The sequence below is a fragment of the Eulemur rufifrons genome, chromosome 28 (assembly GCF_041146395.1).
Source record: "Eulemur rufifrons isolate Redbay chromosome 28, OSU_ERuf_1, whole genome shotgun sequence".
Classification (NCBI taxonomy): domain Eukaryota; kingdom Metazoa; phylum Chordata; class Mammalia; order Primates; family Lemuridae; genus Eulemur; species Eulemur rufifrons.
The window spans coordinates 4,679,920-4,698,504 of NC_091010.1; the positions used below are offsets into that span (position 1 = coordinate 4,679,920).

Below are 18,585 nucleotides of genomic sequence, written 5' to 3' on the forward strand. Positions count from 1 at the left end.
CCAGCAACATGGAGGCTGACACTTCCGAGATCCTGGAGAGGGCTCAGCAACATCTCTGTCACCAAGACGACACACGGGCTGTGCACCAACAACTCCAGGGGCACCATTCACATTACCAAGAGTTGACAAACTTTTCTAGAAAGGGCCACACTGTAAATATTTTAGGCTTTGCAGGCCATACAATCTGTCCCAACTATCCCCCTTGGCCCCTGCAGCAGGAAGTCAGCTGTAGACAGTGTGTAAGTGAGTGGGCATGGCTGCACATCAAAGTTTATTTACAAAAACCGGAGGCTGCTTTTGAACAGTAGTTTGCTACCCAGACATCCCCTGGGGGTGGGGCAGCCCTATACCCATCACTGTGGCTGGGATCAAAGGACAAGAAGGCTTGGCCTGCCTGTACCAAGACCCTACCTAGTGTCTCTTCAGCCAAACTCCTAACATTCCTGAAAAACACAGTGGCTCCTCTAGGAGCCCCAGCCGTCACCTTCATACAGGAGCAGGTTCTTCCTCCAGCTCCACCCCCTCAGCACTGAGCCCTGGGGTTGCCCCCAAGCAGGTTCAGTGGCTCTGTGGGCCCATCCTCTACTTGGAGCCGGAGCCTCCTGTTCTGACATTCTGCTGTGGCCATGGCTCCACGAAGCATCCTTGTGCTTAGCGCCCATGTCTGCCGCAGCACAGTGTGGAAGAATTCCCCAGGCCCACCTTGTGAGGGTGCAGCATGTCTGGGTAAGCCTGGCCTCCCTCCTGCACCCCTACCCTTGGTGGGGATGCCAGCACTCCCAGCCCTGTGGGCTGTGTGCAGCCTGAGGATCAGCGGCCCTGCCATCCCTCAGGGAAGCCCCACCAGAAGCTGGGAGACGCAGCCTGGCAGGGATGGCACCAGCAACCCTGCTGGTCCCTGGTTCTCTTACTCAGCTGGGCTCTGGATCAGGAAACAGGTTTCCACAGGCAAGGCTGGTTCACAATCCACTGCTCCCATGGACATTTGCCACACACCAAGGCCGGCTTCTCCAGGGTGGCGAGCCCAGGCAGGTGAGCCTGGGAGTCTGAGGCAAGCACAGCTGCACGAAATGCCTCAGTTTCCATTCCCATCACGCACCCCCAGACACTCTGGCCCCCAAACACATGCCAGTGTCCGAGGGACAGGCTGAGGAAAAGACATCTCCAGAGGCCACCTGATATTCTTTCCAGACAAGCCAGACACATCTGGAGAGGTGATCAAGGCCACTGGAGCGCCTGCCAATATCCCCAGCCTCCTAGCAGGAAACAGTCTCATGGCAAAACTCCTTTTTAAAGAAAGGCTTTATTGCTGCAATTAGACGCCCCAGTGTATAGCACAAACCCCCCTGTACAGAGAATTATTCAAGTGGTAATACTGAGAAACAGTGAACATACACAAAAGAATACAAAACTAGACATTCAGATAACTAGAAACTTTCTAAGGTAAGAAAAAATTTCAAATGTGAAGTGCCTTTAGAAACTACACCACACATGCCAGTGTAAATTTGGTTTTTATTAACAATCAACTTTCTATAAACATTGCATCTAAATGTGACTGATCAGGTGTACAACTTGAACAATTACTTCCAAAACAAAGATAAATGCTTTTGTCTCCCTACATTTTGGTCTTTCCTTGGGCTGGAGATGGAAGCTGCACATTTCAAACCAGATTCAAAAGGGAAAGTATTTCAAATGTATTTGCGTGCAGCCATGCCCGCAGCACTGTGAGGCTCACCCGCTGGCCCCAGCCCTCCTCTAGCCCTGCAGGCCCTGCAGGCATCACCAGAGGCTCCCAACTGGCCCAGCTGCTGGGGCCTGCACACCAGGTAGGCCACACGAACGGGCAGAAACTAGGCCTATATGATTGAAAAGAGGGATTAAAGCAAAAAAGGGAGAGATATTAGAGGTCTAGAGTAGAAAGAGATCTTACAGGGTTTCCAAGAAAGTCTCCCAATAGACTCAGACACAAAAATCCAATTACAGCTGAAATCAGAAACCTGAAAGTGGTACTTATGGGAGAAAAGGCCAAATCAGAGAGAGCGCTGGCTGGTGACACACCGGACACTGCCTGCCTCTTCCCCTTCCCTGGCCCACAAACATCAGCCCTCCTGGCCCTGAAACCTAATCCTGGGTTTCTGTATGGTTCAGCCAAATGCCATCTCACCACTAAAGCCAAATGCAAAATAAAGGGGGGGGGGGAGAGAACTAGGGAATAAATAGCCCCCCAAAAGAACTTGGCAAGTTCACCCAGACGAAAGGCACACTGGCAGATGCTGTGTCCCCACTAGGTGGCAGCAGAGCACCCCCGCCAGGCTTCACGCTTCACTACTAGTCAGTCACTGAAGGGCCGATGCATCAGAGGTGACCTGAACTAGAACCTGCAAGAAAAGAAAAGTCAAGGGGGTGGCTGTGTGCCCTGCCAGGAAGTGAAAGAAGGATGTGGGCGACTGTCCACAGAGTGGCCAGAGACGATGAGATGGTGTTAGGCCTTCCGGAAACGGGAGACGGCTTCATATGAGAATCTGGTTGGGCAGCCGGACGGGGTGCCAGCCACGCTGGGTGGGCTGCCCAGGGGCTACCCCTACCTCAGCACACTTTCCTCTCTGCAGGAAGTCTCAGGGTTTTTCAAATTCAGCAGAAGGGGTTCCATGGGTGGGAGGGAATTCACGCTTAAAAATCTATCCCAGTCATCACTTCAACCACTCATCCGCTGTTGGAGGGTGGCAGGGACAAGTGTACAAAACCAGGGGCCTTGCCTGGGCAGAGTTCCTAAGAGGCAGTGGCAGGGCTGACCTGGGATTCAGCTCCCCTGAGTGGACAGTCTGTGGCTGCCTGGTGTCCCCAGAATGAGAAGGGGTGTGGGTAATTGCACTTTGGGGCACAGTGAACACAGGCACAGGCTGGAAGTGGCCTGGGAGAGAGGAGACAGGTTGACCCATTTTCAGGAGCCGGCTGTGGCCGGGGCAGTGACTGTCCGCCCAGAGAAGGGCCATGGCAGGGCAGCTCCACAGACCAGGACTGGTGATCCCGATGCGCCGCACCCAGAGCTTAGAGACCCTTCAACCTCCTCCTGGACTTCAAAACAAACCACAGGCTTCCACTCCGAAAGGCAAAGAAATCACCTTGTGTTTGCTTACGCCTTTTAACAGGACGACGGACAAGGCTCAGAGAGAGTGAGGGCAGGACCCCCAGGCACCCCACCACCCCTCTGCCAGGGACGAAAGTCACCTGGACAGACAGCATGTGGCCTGCTCACACTGTGGTGTAGGCCCTCTGGCCTACTTTCCTGGAGTTGACTCTTTATTTGCCTGGTACTATGGAACTAGGTTTTAAAAACAGAATTTTAAGCAGACTTTTAAAAGGGATAAAGGCAATTTGATGGTAGTGATTTTGGTTTTATTTGTCTTATGAAACTGGTACAGGAGATAATCCCTGATGACAGAATGGACCGACAGTGGGGCCGAGGGCCCCTGAAGGATCCTGTCTGTTCAGTCCAGTTAAGGCGACAGATGGACAGGTACGTGGCTGGGGACCCTGGCAATTTGCTGCTCACACCTGGTCCTCATCCGAGGGCCAGCCCACTTGCCCCTTGGCCCTCAGTGGTGACTCCACAGAACCTTCCCCCGAGCAGAGCTGCATGGTGGGCCAGCGCCTAGGAGCACCCGCAGCACAAGCCCCGACCAAGGCGGCACGTGGCTGGCTGCTCCTTCAGTGTGAAGTCAGCACCAACTGGAGAGATTTGTCTATAAAGGAATATTTTTTAAATATTCATTTTTGTTGTAATTATTCACTTCCTTTCCTTGTGTTTAGATCTCAAAAACCCTTCTTTTTCAGTGTTGACAAAAAAGAAATGTACAGGGCAGGCTTCTGAAATAAGGACTTGTCATAAAACAAGCTCAAAAGCATAGGAATTATGCTCTAATTGCCATTTAATATCCATGAATTCCCATGAAAAAGCCTCGGATCTGTCTGTCCTGTTTTAGAGTCACACAAGTCTGTCTTACGGACACAGAGTGAATGTCACGCTTCTTAGCATATATAAGGCAAAAAGGGTTTTAGATCTATTACGATGTAGAAGAGATAACAAGGGGAACAAAGGGAAGATTTCTAAATGAGATGTTCTTTAAGTGTCAATCCCACTGGACACACGTATCACAAAATAAAGATTCTCTTCTGTAAAGTGCTGTTTGCTCGGTGAACCACACGCCACCACACACGGAGCACCGGCACTGCCTGCTCGAGAGCGCCCAGGCGGCAGCATCAGCAGGGGCGGGCAGGACTTCGTGCCTGGAGGGGCTCTCAGTGCAGAGGGATCCTCTCCTCAGGGCCAGACACTTCCCAGCGCTCCACTCCAGGGCCTGGACGCTGCAAGCTGGAGGAAGCTGCACATCAAGGCCTGGTGCCCCTTGCTCCTGCTCTTCCCTCGGGTTTGGCATTTTCTTCTCTCGTTCTACTCCAGATCATGGGTGCAAACTCGGCCGTCTCCCCATCATGGCATCATGGGGTCTTCCGCCTTCTCTTCCCACAGAGCAGCCTGGCAGAGGGGGGACCCAGCCATGCCTGGCTCCTGGAAGGGCTTTCGAGGAGATTCATTAAGGAGGGTTCAGAAAAAGAGAAGCCACTAAAAGTAGTCACCTGCCCCGTCTATGCTATTAAAGGACATAAGAAAGGTACACGATTGGCAGTAAACAATTTCCTTCAGCTCTTCACAGATGTCCAGAAAAACCACACCCTCCAGACAATCAAACATGAATGATTTCTGCTCCAGTGTCTTCAGGCTCTGTGCAACAAGAGTTTGTGTCGGAGTGACAGACTCCACGTCCATCTTTATTTTCAAAGTTGGGCTCTGTTAGTGCAGATTTTTCAAAAATATTCTTTTTGCTTGTTTCTGGACAATTCTGAACATAGATCACTCTATTATAAGCCTTGAGTCTCTTCCATAATTGCACATATACTTTGCACTGAACATACATAAAAAGAAGTCCTCCGGTGAAGCCAATGGCCACAACCACCAATTTAGTCCAAAAGGGCCACTCTAGGATTCCTGAAAGGAAAAAAACTCAGCCTATTAGATCTTATTTAAGATATGAAGTACATAAAACACTACTTTTGAACTTCCCATAACCAACAGATTCTTAGCTTTGTTTTAGAGATGAGGTCTTGCTATGTTGCCCAGGCCAAAGTGCAGTGGCTGTTCACAGACACCATCACAGCTCACTGCAGCCTTGAACTCCTGGGCTCAAGTGATTCTCCTGCCTCAGGAGGATCTAGAGGCACACGCCCCAACCACTGGATTCTCAACTGGCCAAACCCTGCTTTGTCAAAGGAGAGACAGAAAAGAATGGCCACCACCTTTTATCCTGCTTTTCCAGGAGGTAGTTTGTGGAGATTCTCACGGTCCACGAATTGATCTCTTCTGACTGGGTTTCAAAAACTACCAACCCCCACATCAACAGAAACATCCAAAAAGGATGCTTGGTGCCCACTAATTTATGTTTCTCATCCAGAAACCCAGACGTTTGTGGTCCGACTGGAACAATGTTCCAATCCTGAGACCTAGTGTGCCATCCAGGACCTCCGTGCTGAGCTCACCTGTCGGCCTGAGCACTCACCTGTTGCCTGCCCCTGCTTGATCTCCTCAGCGGTGCGGTCGATGAGCACGTACAAGGACCAGACCACACAGGTAATGGCGATGACGTGGAACGTCACTGAGCACATGATCTTCCTGCGCTCGTTGGCTGTCATCTGCAGCTTCTCCCACTGGAAAGACGACATGCAGGGCATGAGGCTCGGGCTCAAGGTGAAGGGCTACGGTGGGGTGAGAACACTGTAGATGGGCAAGACTGGCTTTCCGATCCCCTCCCCGTTTCCCAAGCTAGATGAATTTCCCCAAATACACAAAGTAGTTCTCTTTAAACCACTTGGCTTCAAACCAGTACCAGGCACAGCCAACTTTCTATGCAATGAAAAGAAGCTAGGATCAAGATGAGTGCTGAACTACCAGCGGCAATGCCCTTGTCTGCTCGTTCTGGCAAGCAAATGGCCTGACAGAGGACTCTATGATTTTCGTCCTGTTGAAGACAACATGTTGGCCCAAAACCCAGGTGCTACGTTTTAAGTCTCCCTGACTTGCTGACTGGCATGGACAAGCAGGGGGAAGAGAGGGTTGATGATGCCACAACACACTAGCAGATGGGTCACACTATGTTGTGAAGGTGAATGGCAGAAGGCGCTCACTCTTTGGTCCTCTGCTACTTTGGCAGCAACAGCTCGAAATCGATGCTAAGGGTTCCTGGTACAAGCAGACTCTGCCAGTCCCATCTCCGTTAGGAGCTCATTAATTTACTCCAAATAGCCAGATTTTCATTTTCATTTACTGGTTTCCGAATCAGAAGAAAACACATAAAGGTAGAGAGAAAGAACAAAGTGTAAACACTCTGCATATCCTTTGCCAACCCTAGTCATAGCCTCTTTCCAGATGGATCTATGCAGGGTAAGTTGAAACTAGAGCCTTGTGGACTATCTGTATTATCTTAAGGCTCACTGGAGAGATTAGTATAGAACAGATACCCAATAAATTGTAAGGCATTTACTGGGGCAGAACAGTTTTTATACAGCTTGTGCCTCCTTTCTCTAGCATGCGACTGCTTTCTGCTGGGGTTTTATACACTAGCAAGTGCCCTGGACTTCCTATCTAAACCCAAGGTCAATGCCTCGGTGTTCCTGATCCCTGATCCCTGATCCCCACATGGGATACATGTAGCTCAGCCCTTGCACAACCCTTGAACACTCACCCTCATCTTTCTGGTGTATGCTTTTCTCTACCATTTGACCTCTCTAAACTCCTTTCACTTCGCCTCCAAAATGCTAGTCATCTTCCAAGAACTGCTCTAAAACCCAAACATTCTACGACGCTACCAGCATGCCACTTCCCCAGCACTCTAGCGATAAGGGGCACTTTCTTCTCTGAATGCCTGACATGCTCCAGCACCACATAATTTTGCATATAACTGGCACTGCCATGTACTGTTATTTCCCTGCAATTTACATATTAATGTTTTGAGACAGGAACAGTCTCTTACTCTTCCAAACAACCTTCTGTGCCGGGCATCTAGAGAGATATATGAAAACAATGAACATTTAAACAGGAGGCCAGTGCCATGGACAAAGCTCCTCTCAGAGGGAGCAATGACATGGGCCTGAAGACAACTGCATGTCACATAACGTCTGTGGTTCCTTTCCTTTCCCCATCCACCCACCCACTCTTCTAGCCAGCAAACGCTCATCACAGGTGTATACAAGTAAATTTATGGTGTGCTATGCTGTGCTGAGTGCTGGGGAAAGATATTAATCTCTAACATATAGTCCTAATTCTGCAGAGAGGCAAGACATGAACAGTTAATACATATAAAGTTAAATGCTAACTAAGATATGTCTCAAAACACTCTGTGGTCAAGGGCCAGATGACTGACACAGACAAACAAGCAGGCTTAGTTTGAAGGAAAAAGAAACATTAGGAATGGTCAGAAAGAGCTTCTTCCTGAAAGGAGAGACTTGGAAATCAGTACCAGAAACAACAGTCTCTACAACATGAACGTAAGCACCAGCCCCAGCTTTTCAGATAAATGAACACAGGAGGCAAGCTATGGCTGCACAGTCTGAGGTGCTAACTCCTGCAGGGTCACTTGTTTTACAGAGGGTGAAGCAATTCCAGGAACACCTCTTCCTCACACGTACTTTCCTCAAAGGCTTCAGCTTGGTCTCCATGATGAACTCGTATTTGCAGAGCTCGCAGCAGCGCGTGTCAGAGCTCTTGATCCACTGCTGCAGGCAGGCCTGGTGCACAAAGTGGAGGCTTCCCGTGCAGCGGCAAGGCGTGATCAGGGGGCTCTCGTCATCTCCCTCACAGTGACAGATCCTACATCGAAGGAAAGCAGTCACTGTGAGGGGGTCCCACAACGAGGAAGGTGACACTGCAGTGGAAAGTCAATCCCCACCCACCCTGGAAAACTTTCGGAAACAGACACCACAGAAGTGACGATGAGCACAAAACATACAAACACAAATGAAAACAGTGACTACGAACTAAAAGTTTCTAGCTTACCGCACCGACATGGAAAATCTGGATGGCATTTGGCAACAAAGAGGAAAAAATGACACAAGAAATGACAAAGCAGTCATTTTTCGGTAGGACTTAAGAACTTCAACTGAAAGACGAATTTACAGCAACCTGAAATCATTTTCTACAACGTAAGATGCTAAAGTAATTAGACGAAAAATTTCTACATAAAACAAACCCGGCATTCCACCTTCCAAAAATGCTACGGTGACTTAAAAGGTGATGACATTGCTCTTTAGCTATGAACACTGACCTCACCTTTACACACCACAACCGTACATTTCTGTCCTCTTTCTGGGAGTAAACAAAGATCACAGTACCTCTCCTGGACCTAAAACACTCACCGTTATCAGATGCTACCATTTCACTTCCTTTTTCAGGACTACTCATAGCAGTACGTGAGAGTTAATTTAAAAGCATTCCTTATTTCCAAGGAGGCATGCAGCAGGATGTAGCCACTAACCTCAAGGAACTTTAACAAGCTTTTGAGAAAGAGGGTCTTTCCCAGCAGCTGGAGAGCAGGGAGGGACCTTGCCTGAAAGGAGCCAGGCTCTCGGGCTGTCTGTCTTAGTGCGGGGTTTCTGATCCAGTGATGACAGCTGGCATGAGGAGGGGAGACTAGGGAAAGGTCAGAATGGGGAAGACAGACGAGTGTGACAAAAGTGAATCACAGAGGCCGGACGAGGACGCTGCGCAGGGCAGATAAAGATGGGGAGTGGAGTTAGGACCTGGGCATAGCTGGCGGGAGGGAGGAGCTACTGCAGAACAGCCGCTCCCCCCCCACATGCGGGGAGCAAGGGCTTAAAAAGAGGCTGGGAGGGGCAGCAAACACTTAAAATCTGGACCATCAAGCTGGAAAGCTGGAGATACTATTTCTTCTTCAAATTTCTTTATGTAAAATCTACTTATTTTTAGTTGAGAAGAGTCAGCTTGGCCTTTAATATGTGGAGCTTCTTCCTCTTGTATCATCTGTGAAAATATCTTGGGACCCACATCATAAAAATTAGTTTTCCAAATGATACCAATACTCCATTCTTCTGGAGAAAACTATTAACCCACAATTGGCTACACTGCCTATTACTTCATTTTCCTGAAACTTCACATATTAAAGCAAGAGGCGGCTATGGGTGCGAGCAGAGACGGCCAGAGCTGGGCTTCCTGGCAAACCAACCTGCAGGCATCCCCTGATGTGGACACGGGGGACATGGGGGGACACTTCTCAGAGAGGGGAGAAGGACAATCCAGGTCGCTGTCCTTTTCTGTGGAGCAGAGGGGCGCCCGCAGGACCCTGCTTTTCAGTTTTGTGGATGTGCTGTCCTCAAAGACGTCGTCGTCTCCCATTTCATCGGAGCAGACGCCGGCGCTCCCAGCCAGCCCGCTGGAGGACTGGGCGGCATGCAGGTGAGCGGCACAGCTCTCCAGCTCGTGGAACCTGTGCAGGCTGCTGGTGCTTGAGCCGCAAGAGAGAGAGAGCAGGTACCGGAGCAGCCGCCGGCTTCTGGACGCGGCCTCGCCATCTCCTTTCTCCTCCGACAGCGGGATGTGCACACCTCCCTTGCCAGCTCCCACCTCTGAGGCAGTCGAACAATTGGCAGAAAGGGATGAAACACAAGAATGTTTGGAACTGCCAAGAGGTCTGCGGATCAGCGTCCTTTTCTCTTTATGATGGAACCTGTTAATTCTGAGACGTGGATCTTGAGGGAGTATTAATTTTCCTTCAGAACAAGTTCTTTCCACATAGTCAAAACTTTCCAAAGTATCTTGGGACTTCTCACCCACGTCATTTAGGGACTTTGAGAACTTCAGTGTTCTTCTGCCTTTAGTATTCTTACCAGGGTTCAAGGCCTGGACCCATTCTGAACCAAAGGAATTTCTCTTTGACGCCTGTACTGTGTCTTTACAAATAACTGTCACAGTGAGCCCTTGTGTCAGAGGACTCTGGCATTGAGGAGTTTTCAAGACAACAGCAGACTGCACGGGACTGTGGTGACAACACTCAGAAAACACTGCACTGGAACTGCATGCAGAACAGTGGAATAAAAGCACAGAAAGTAAAAACAATTTTAAAAGAGAACAGACATCAAAGTGAAGAAATGAAATGTCTATGGGTAACTTGTAAGCAAACAGCACATAAAACTGGGCCAGCTGTCTAGACCAAAGGTAGCCTGATCAAGCAATTGGAAATCCGAGAACCTACAGACACTACTGCTAATTTCTGGGGTGCACACTGATCCCCACAGCACTGAAGCAGAGTGTTACCTGCAGATGTCCTGGGTGGACGGTGTGACAGAAGTGCGAGAGAAGGCAGACACCGGAGCCGGAGCTGACGTTGATGGAAGACTCCCAGCCTGTAATGACACATCTCTGGTCAGTGTTCAGGAATGAGCTAAGGGGACCACGTGCACTGTCTCCTTCTGAATGGCGACACTGCTCAGTGAGTAACATATACTAGGTCCCAACAAGCCTAGGCAAAACAAATTAAACAGCATTCTTTTTTCTTATCTGTGGATAAAAGTGTAGCCAAGAAATATCTCAGACTATGGAACACCAGTACTGATCTCTCGCAGGTTCTGTGGTCCTTCGTTTCCTGAGCATCTAAATTGAATTAGCTCATACATAAGTCAAGAAATCAAGTACTAAAAGGTGTTACCCAAATGGAAAAGAAGTGTGAAGCACCGTGCTGCCACACTCACCTCCCAGCCCCGGCACACTCACCTGGTTTATGAAAGGACCCTAATCCAGGCTGGCAGATTTGAGAGCTCTCTCCCACTCCACAACCTCACGCACGGTACCCGTGCTCTGGTCTGTGAAACCTCACTGCCCGCCACGGCTCCCTATACAAAAGGGAGCCCACCTGAGCACAGGGCCACCAGTCATAACTCAATCAGGGCTTAGGAGGAGAATGAGCACAAAAATGTTCCCAACTGGTCTAAACTTGAAATTGAGAATTAAGAAAAGTCATCAAGAAAATTTAAATTTGGCTGAGTGCGGTGGCTCACACCTGTAATCCTAGCACTGTGGGAGGCCAAGGTAGGATTGCTCAGGAGTTTGAGACCAGCCTGAGCAAGAGTGAGACCACATCTCTAAGAAAAATAGAAAAATTAGCCAGGTGTGGTGCTGAGTGCCTGTAGTCCCAGCTACTCAGGAGGCTGAGGCAAGAGGATCTCTTGAACCCACGATCTTGAGGTTGCAGTGAGCTATGATGATGCCACCGTACTCTACCCAGGGTGACAGTCTCAAAAAATAAAGAAAGAAAGAAAAGAAAATTTAAATTTGAAAGAACGTGCAATAGGAGGTCCATGGGATAGAATAGGACCTCTCAGGTGGTGAACAATCAAAAGTGGAGAAGAGATCTGGGAGGGAGAGGAGGCACCACAGTGGGGAGAAAGCAGACACAGGGGAGTAGGGACGGGGATAGACGCTGAGCTGAGGATGCACAAGCACCGCTAGAGGGCTCCCACGCCCGCGTTTCCATGGCCCTCGCAGACCCATGCGTATGCACATACACACACTCTTCCCTCTCTGGGACAGTGAGCCTGAGTGAGCATCTGCTTCACGCAACCCACAGCTCCAGGGAAACAGTGCCACGAGTCTGTATCACGAGTAAGCCCAAACCACCACCTCCTTTTGCCAGGCCCACTTGAGTGGCCCTGGGTCCTAACTCCTCCAAGTGAGGGAGCTCCGCCCTAGCCCACAATTCCCCAGTTCAGGCCTAGACCCCACTCTTAAGTGCTACCAGCTGGAGTGCAGTCACCCTGGCATGTCACCTAGGGGATCCTTGACACCGGTCAGCCACAAGAACAGGTATGGGCATGGCCAAGAAACTCCTGCCCCCCACGCAGCAAATTTGGCAGCCTGCAGAGAGCCAGTGTAGGCACTCTGATTAAGGTGTTCACTGGACTGCTAATCCTACTCCCCAGAGCAGAGATTAAACATCGCTTAAATCCAACTCAACCTAAAGAAACATGATCCAAGAAGTTACTTGTAAGCATGCTGCATGTGTATGCTGAGACTGCACAGTATTACTCAATTAGCACATCACGTGAGTCAACAAGTAATCCACATATAGTTTCTAACTGAATGTACATATGGACATTGGGTATATTTTCTTTAAAAGCATTCACGGTCAAAATTCTTAAGAATCTAAAGTTTACTTGGAGATACAAAAATGACATCCCCAAAATAATCTCCATCGCTACTTTGTCAAGATTCTTCCTAAAACAAAATGAGGTGCATCTTGAGAGCCACGTGGACACTGCTGTTACATCCCTTGCATCCTCCAGACCCGAGTGCACGAGCCATCCTTGCCTTTCTGCAGCATCCTCCTCTCGAGGCAGCCATCACAGACTCAGCCCCTTGGAGGCTCCTCTGCCCCCGAGACGAGCACACAAGGCCTTCTGGTATCAGGGGCTTTACCGTTACTACTACAGGGAAGCAGGTGAGGACACTTATACTAAGGTCTCCAAACTCCTACAACCAGCCCGTCCTCTGACTTTTAGTCCTAACACCGTTCTGGACTGGAAGCCTTCATTAACTTCTTGCTCCCTTCTTTTCCTTCTGAGGGTGACCAGCTCTGTTCAGCATCTACAGGCAAGGCAGGAAATGTATCATGAAGGCCACAAGCTGGCCTTGTGTACTTCAGAGAAGTGAGAGGTGTCACCACCACCCGCGGACTTGGAGGAAGGAAAGTCTAGCTGTATTCACATCCCTGTCCCCTCCGTGCTATGAGGTCACTTCTTCCTCTGTGTTGCCGGGTCATAACGGAAGCCTCCTCCTCAGGAGGGACGGCAAACAGAGGGAAGTCTCTAGTTATCTTCCTCCCCGTTATCTCAGTAACAGCATGATCCTCTTGGAACCACTGCACTTTCCTGTGTTCTGAAGGGAAGGCAAACCCTGCGGGAGGACGATGGGGTCTCATCTGGTGAATGGCACCCAACCAGGGTCAGTGTCCTGGGAGAAGGCAGGTCTGACAGGAAAGTGAAGTCAAGAGAAAATGGCCTCTCACTCTAGTTCTGAACTTCAAGTGATTCACATCAAAACGGTACTCTGGGGTAATGGTCGCAGCCGTGCACACCTGTGACGGGGGCGGGGCGCGGTGGTAGCGGGGAGAGCCTGGCAGCAGAACAGAGCCCGCATTGAGGAAGCAGCCACACTGTCCACACACACCACGGGACCTGTGTTCACTTCCCCATGCATTTCCCCACCTCCGAGTGTCATAAGGCACTCACACAGGTGTGTCTGCACTTGTGGCAGATGTCAAGGCTGGCAAGACAGTGGCAGCATCCCAACGAGAAAAGGCATCATGGCAGGGCTGGGGAGATTCTGCAGCTGTTCAATTTTTACTCAGGAAACACGAACAACCTCAGCATCCTCCACGTATGTTCCTGCCCTCATTTCACTCTCTACAATCTCATGGAAACACTATAAGACACTCAGCAGGTAATGTCCAAGCCTTAACAAGCCTCCCGACAAAAGAGTAAGAGTCTCTCTTATCAGATCATAAAATTTCCAGGAAATTTAAAAAAACCTACTTACTGTTATTTTACATAAACTTCAGCTTCAACAAATGCTGACTCCTTCAATAAAAGCAAAAAACCCAGCGAGGTTTGTGGGCCATCACAGCTCTCATAAGAGGCTCCTGCTGTCACCAGCTAAAGATGAGCACATGTACCAAAGTTCAGGATCAATCCATATGTAGAAGGATCACCAAACCAATGTTAAAGAGCTTTATTTGTTACTGTTATCAAGTTGAATAGAATCTATCAATCAACCAACAAGGATCTAAAAGATTGGCCTGGTCAACAACAAAACACAGCCTATAGCTTCAAAGTATGGTTCCACCGTCAGACTGCAGAAGTCAACATAGTCAAAGGCCAGCAATCTCCTCTTAGAAGCTCTGCAGCAACGGACCTCACTAGCTAGGACAGGACGAGCTCTCCTGCTCGTCCTGAGGGCAGCAGGCAGGGTGGCATGCGGGGGCTGAGGGCAGTACTCGCCCCAGAGGTCTATGCCACACAAAACTCTGGGAACACCTACATCTCCTCTCCATAGGATCAGATCACACAAGACTTGACAGTTACTGAAAAAAGGTATAAATGTTCATAATGAGAAAAGTCAAATGTGTCGAGAAAACTTAAGCTCTCTGTTCCTGAAGTTCTTTGTTGGTTGTCAAATGAGAGATTTTCCAGTCACGAAAAAGAATGTAAAATTGAAAAAAATTCCTGTAAAAATCCCCTCTTCCTAAGATGTTGTAATTATGCCGAAACAAACCTCTGGATTCTGTCCAAGCCTAAATCCCAGTTTATTTTATTTCTTAGGAATGATAAATACTTTTAGACAATGTGTTTTGCTATACTGCAGTCTCTTAGTGGCTGGATTTCCTATCAGATTCACTGTTTTAAAGGATTTTAACAAGGCTGCCAAGAACTTATGGGGAAAAGAAAACTTTCCATATATCCTTGGCAGAAACTGGTATTCCTCTTCTCAGAGGACCTGCTGCCGTTGGAGCGGCTACCACAGCACACTCATCCCGCAGACTTCCCACACCACCTGCTCACTGCAGGGCACCAGCACACCTTCCCCACCAGCCTCTCCCCACTTCTTCTCTGTCCAGCCTCCCTCTGGGCTTTCTTTTCATTTACCAGCAAAGCTACTTTTTTTTTTTTATTTTATTTTTTTGTTGAGACAGAGTCTCGCTCTGTTGCCCGGGCTAGAGTGCCAGGGTGTCAGCCTAGCTCACAGCAACCTCAAACTCCTGGGCTCAAGCAATCCTCCTGCCTTAGCCTCCTGAGTAGCTGGGACTACAGGCATGCGCCACCATGCCCAGCTAAGTTTTTCTGTATATATTTTTTGCTGTCCATATAATTTCCTTCTATTTTCAGTAGAGATGGGGTCTCACTCTTGCTCAGGCTGGTCTCAAACTCCTGACCTTGAGCGATCCACCCACCTCGGCCTCCCAGAGTGCTAGGATTACAGGTGTGAGCCACCGCGCCCGGCCTAGCAAAGCTACTTTTAAACATTTGGCGTCTCAGGTCCCTAACAAAAGTGAATTTGCCCATCTGCTTTACATCTGATTTACATCAACAGTGTAGGGCCACAGGAATGGTCTGTCTGGGTGAGCTTGTTTCCCAGCCAGGAGGAACTTGAGGAGGGGCTGGATACCCAGGGTAAAAGGTAAGCCGACCCCGTGTTTACAACTGACCTCAAATTATGGTGTATCAAATCAGTGACTGAATAGAAAAAAACGGCAAAGAACATGGAGATGGCTCTTAAAACATGAAAAGATGCTTAACCTCTTTTATAGTAAGAAATACAAATTGAAACTACAATGAGGTACCGTCATCAGCAAAAAAATAATCAAATAATTCTGTGTTGGCAAAAGTGTGAGGAAACAGGCATGCTGTACACTGCTGGTGGGAAAGCAAATGATTAAACTTCCACAGGATGACAACTGTCTTCAGAACGACAAAGGCACATATACTTTGTTCCAGCAATTCTTCTTGTATTAATAGGAATTCATCATCACACGCAGCACTGTTTGTGACAGTGAAGGGCTAGAATCAAACTAAACAGCCATCAGCTTGGAGCTGACTAAGGCCATATTGTCCCATTTACAGAAAGGATGGAGGGGTCATGTGACGATGGGAATGCTCGCTGCCCCCAGAGGTACCTGTGAGATGACAACTTTGTATAGCTTCGCGGTGATTTGTTACCCAGCAGTACAAATCTCACACAGGTGGCAAATGCTATCCACTGAAGTGGAAAAACTCTACCTTGGGAGCTGTCAGGGCCATTCACTTCTGAAGTCTCTGTGCTGAGAGTATAATGTAACGTGATCTCTTGATTTAGCCATTTTCTTCTTCTTTTACTTATTTAGATATTTTGTATTTTCTTTGTAGAAATAATTATGCAGTGACTTTCAAGTTATTTTGACATGATCCATAGTGAGCAGTAGGTTTTATTTTGAAACGTAGTTCACTCACACACATAACTGAAAGACAAAATTACCCCAAAGGACTTCATCCTTATTATGACAGATAGACCGTGGCATTTTCAATCTTATTCTATTCTTTTTCATTTTTAAAAATGTAGGTTATGACCCAGTAAATCAATTTCTTTATCTATTGTCCCAGAGATAGAAAGTTGTTGGCAATTAGTTGTGCTTTTACTTCTTACTTCTTAAACTATCAGTCACATGTTATTTTTTAAATGAATTTCTGTTTAGAAAATAATGCTCAGGGTAAAGTGGCATATTGGTTCTAAGGGTCTCCATGACAAATCGGTGTTCTTCCCACCCAGGTTCCTTGGTCTGTCTCCTCAGTCGTCTGTGACAGAAGGCAGCGTGCTTCTCTCTGCTCATTTCACTTGGTGTATCCGTCACTGGACATAACAAGAGCTTTTTCCTTCTTTTTAATGACTCCTAGGAGTCCAGGTACAGCGCGACAGGATTCTCTGCTCAGGTCTCCCTCCTTCCTGGGGGCCCTGGGGAAGAATGCGTTGCCACGTTCATTTGGGTTGTTGGCAGAATGCAGTTCCTTGCGGCTTCAGGACTGAGGCTCTGTTCACTGGCTGGCTGCCCCCTAGGGGCTGCGAGCATTCCCTGTCTCACAAGACCCTCCCGTCTTCAAGCCCGTTTGTGCTATCATCTCTCTGACATCCCCTTCTGCCACCAGCCTGAGAAAGTCCTCTGCTTTTAAGTACTCATGGGATTCCACTGGAACTACATGTATAATCCAAAATAATCTCCCATATTTTAAGGTCAACTGTGCCATACAATACATGATCATGGGAGAGTATCTCATGGCATTCACAGGTTCTGGACAATTAGGTGGGACATCTTTGGGGAGCCATATTAGAAATCATGCTCACCAGATCACTTTTTTTTTGTGCCTCCTGCTCAGGAGGTTGCTAAAGGTTACTGCCCTCCCACTTCCAAACTAAGAAATAGTGATCCACTAACTGCCAAATAAGCAGGACTGACTTCGGATAATAGAGCCAAATAAATTCTCACCTGGTGTTTAGACACTGAAATGTGCAGACTGAGATTCCATCTCAGCAAACTTTCTGCTTAGCACAGAAGTTACCCTGTCAAACCAATGCTTCATTATGACAGCCTCTGATTTCTATAAACACACAGTTGTATTCAACTTCAAAAATGAGCTACAATTAAAGGAGAAGAGGCCATTCTATGGCTGCCTCTGATGAAGGGCTGTGCCAAGAACGAGCTTTAACAAAGGCAATTAATTAAAACTGACCATTACAAAAGTAAATATATACAATATAGGATTCATGGAAGAGAATGTACAATAAAGACTATTGAAAGCTAAAATGATTTCCATTATAAATTACTAATTAGCATTGCTTAGCAAATAGCACTAACACTGAATTCTTTTCTTTGGTGGCCTTTTAGAGGGAGTTAGAATTCTATGAATGGCATATCCCCAGCATAATGAGGGGGGTATATCACAGCTGCTAGAGGGAAGGTGGCAGCTGAAGAGGCTTTCTCAGAGCTTGTCTTCCAAAGCAGGTCTCCATGCTACAGTTGGGGATCTTGCAAATAAAATTTGTTTTCAATAAATTACACTGAAAGCAACAATTTCTGAGCAAAGATGGCTTCACAGTCCCAGAAACTACAGAGGTCACCATATAAAGGTCCGAAATCACCAGAAATAACATGGTGAAAGTGCTGTGTTTATGAGTTCTCTACCACTCAAAAGGACCATTTACTATTGTAGACCTCCTTTAAATATTTAACTTTAAAGTTTGGTTCACGGTCTCCTGAAGGTAGAAGGGGGCAAGTTTGAAACAGTTTCCTAGTAATACTAAGACATTATTGCCTACAGTGTGAGCAGTAGCTCACGCTGTAATCCTAGCAACTCAGGGAGGCTGAGGCGAGAGGGATGGCTTCAGCTCAGGAGTTCGAGACCAGCCTGAGCAAGAGCGAGATGCCATCTCTACTAAAAATAGAAAATATTAGCCGGGTGTGGCGGCGCACGCCTGTAGTCCCAGCTATTGGGGAGGCTAAGACAGGAGGATCCCTTGAGCCCAGGAGTTTGAGGTTGCTGTGACCTCGGCTGACGCCACGGCACTCTAGCCCGGGCAACAGAGTGAGACTCTGTCTCAAATAAATAAATAAATAAATATTTAACTTTTCAAATATAATCAAAATATGTTTTCATTGCCAAGAATTGAGAGAATTCTGGGGTGGTAGCCAAAGCACTGGCTCTTGACTCCAAAGTCCTAATTCTGTGTTCTGGGTCCATTCCACTGAGCACACCACCAAGGAGTTTAATCATTTAAAAATTAGGTCAACAATCCACGGGGCTGCTGCAGGAACCAAATAAATCAGAGAGATGCAGGAATGTGACACATACCATTCCAGGAACGCCTCCATTTTGTAGACTACCACTCTTGACAACCTACAGAGTAAACCTGCAGGTTTCATCTCTGCTATGGAATGCCTGGTT

The 18,585-nt window shown here is 47.9% G+C and overlaps 1 protein-coding gene across 2 annotated transcripts in view; it reads right to left on the reverse strand.

Annotated features, from left to right (window-relative positions):
• Nucleotides 1–1,315: 1,315 nt before the first annotated feature.
• The window catches only part of MARCHF8 (membrane associated ring-CH-type finger 8), a 136,514-nt gene continuing 119,244 nt past the window's right edge, over nt 1,316–18,585 (reverse strand). Inside the window, exons 4-8 of one of the 2 annotated variants that reach the window (XM_069459818.1) lie at nt 10,379–10,467; nt 9,291–10,136; nt 7,738–7,918; nt 5,613–5,760; nt 1,316–5,044 (exon numbers count right to left, since the gene is read on the reverse strand). In XM_069459818.1, coding sequence (XP_069315919.1) covers nt 4,743–5,044; nt 5,613–5,760; nt 7,738–7,918; nt 9,291–10,136; nt 10,379–10,467 — 1,566 coding nt within the window. In that variant the 3' untranslated portion in view covers nt 1,316–4,742. The remainder of the gene's footprint in view (nt 5,045–5,612; nt 5,761–7,737; nt 7,919–9,290; nt 10,137–10,378; nt 10,468–18,585) is intronic. The other variant, XM_069459819.1, reaches the window with a different exon arrangement.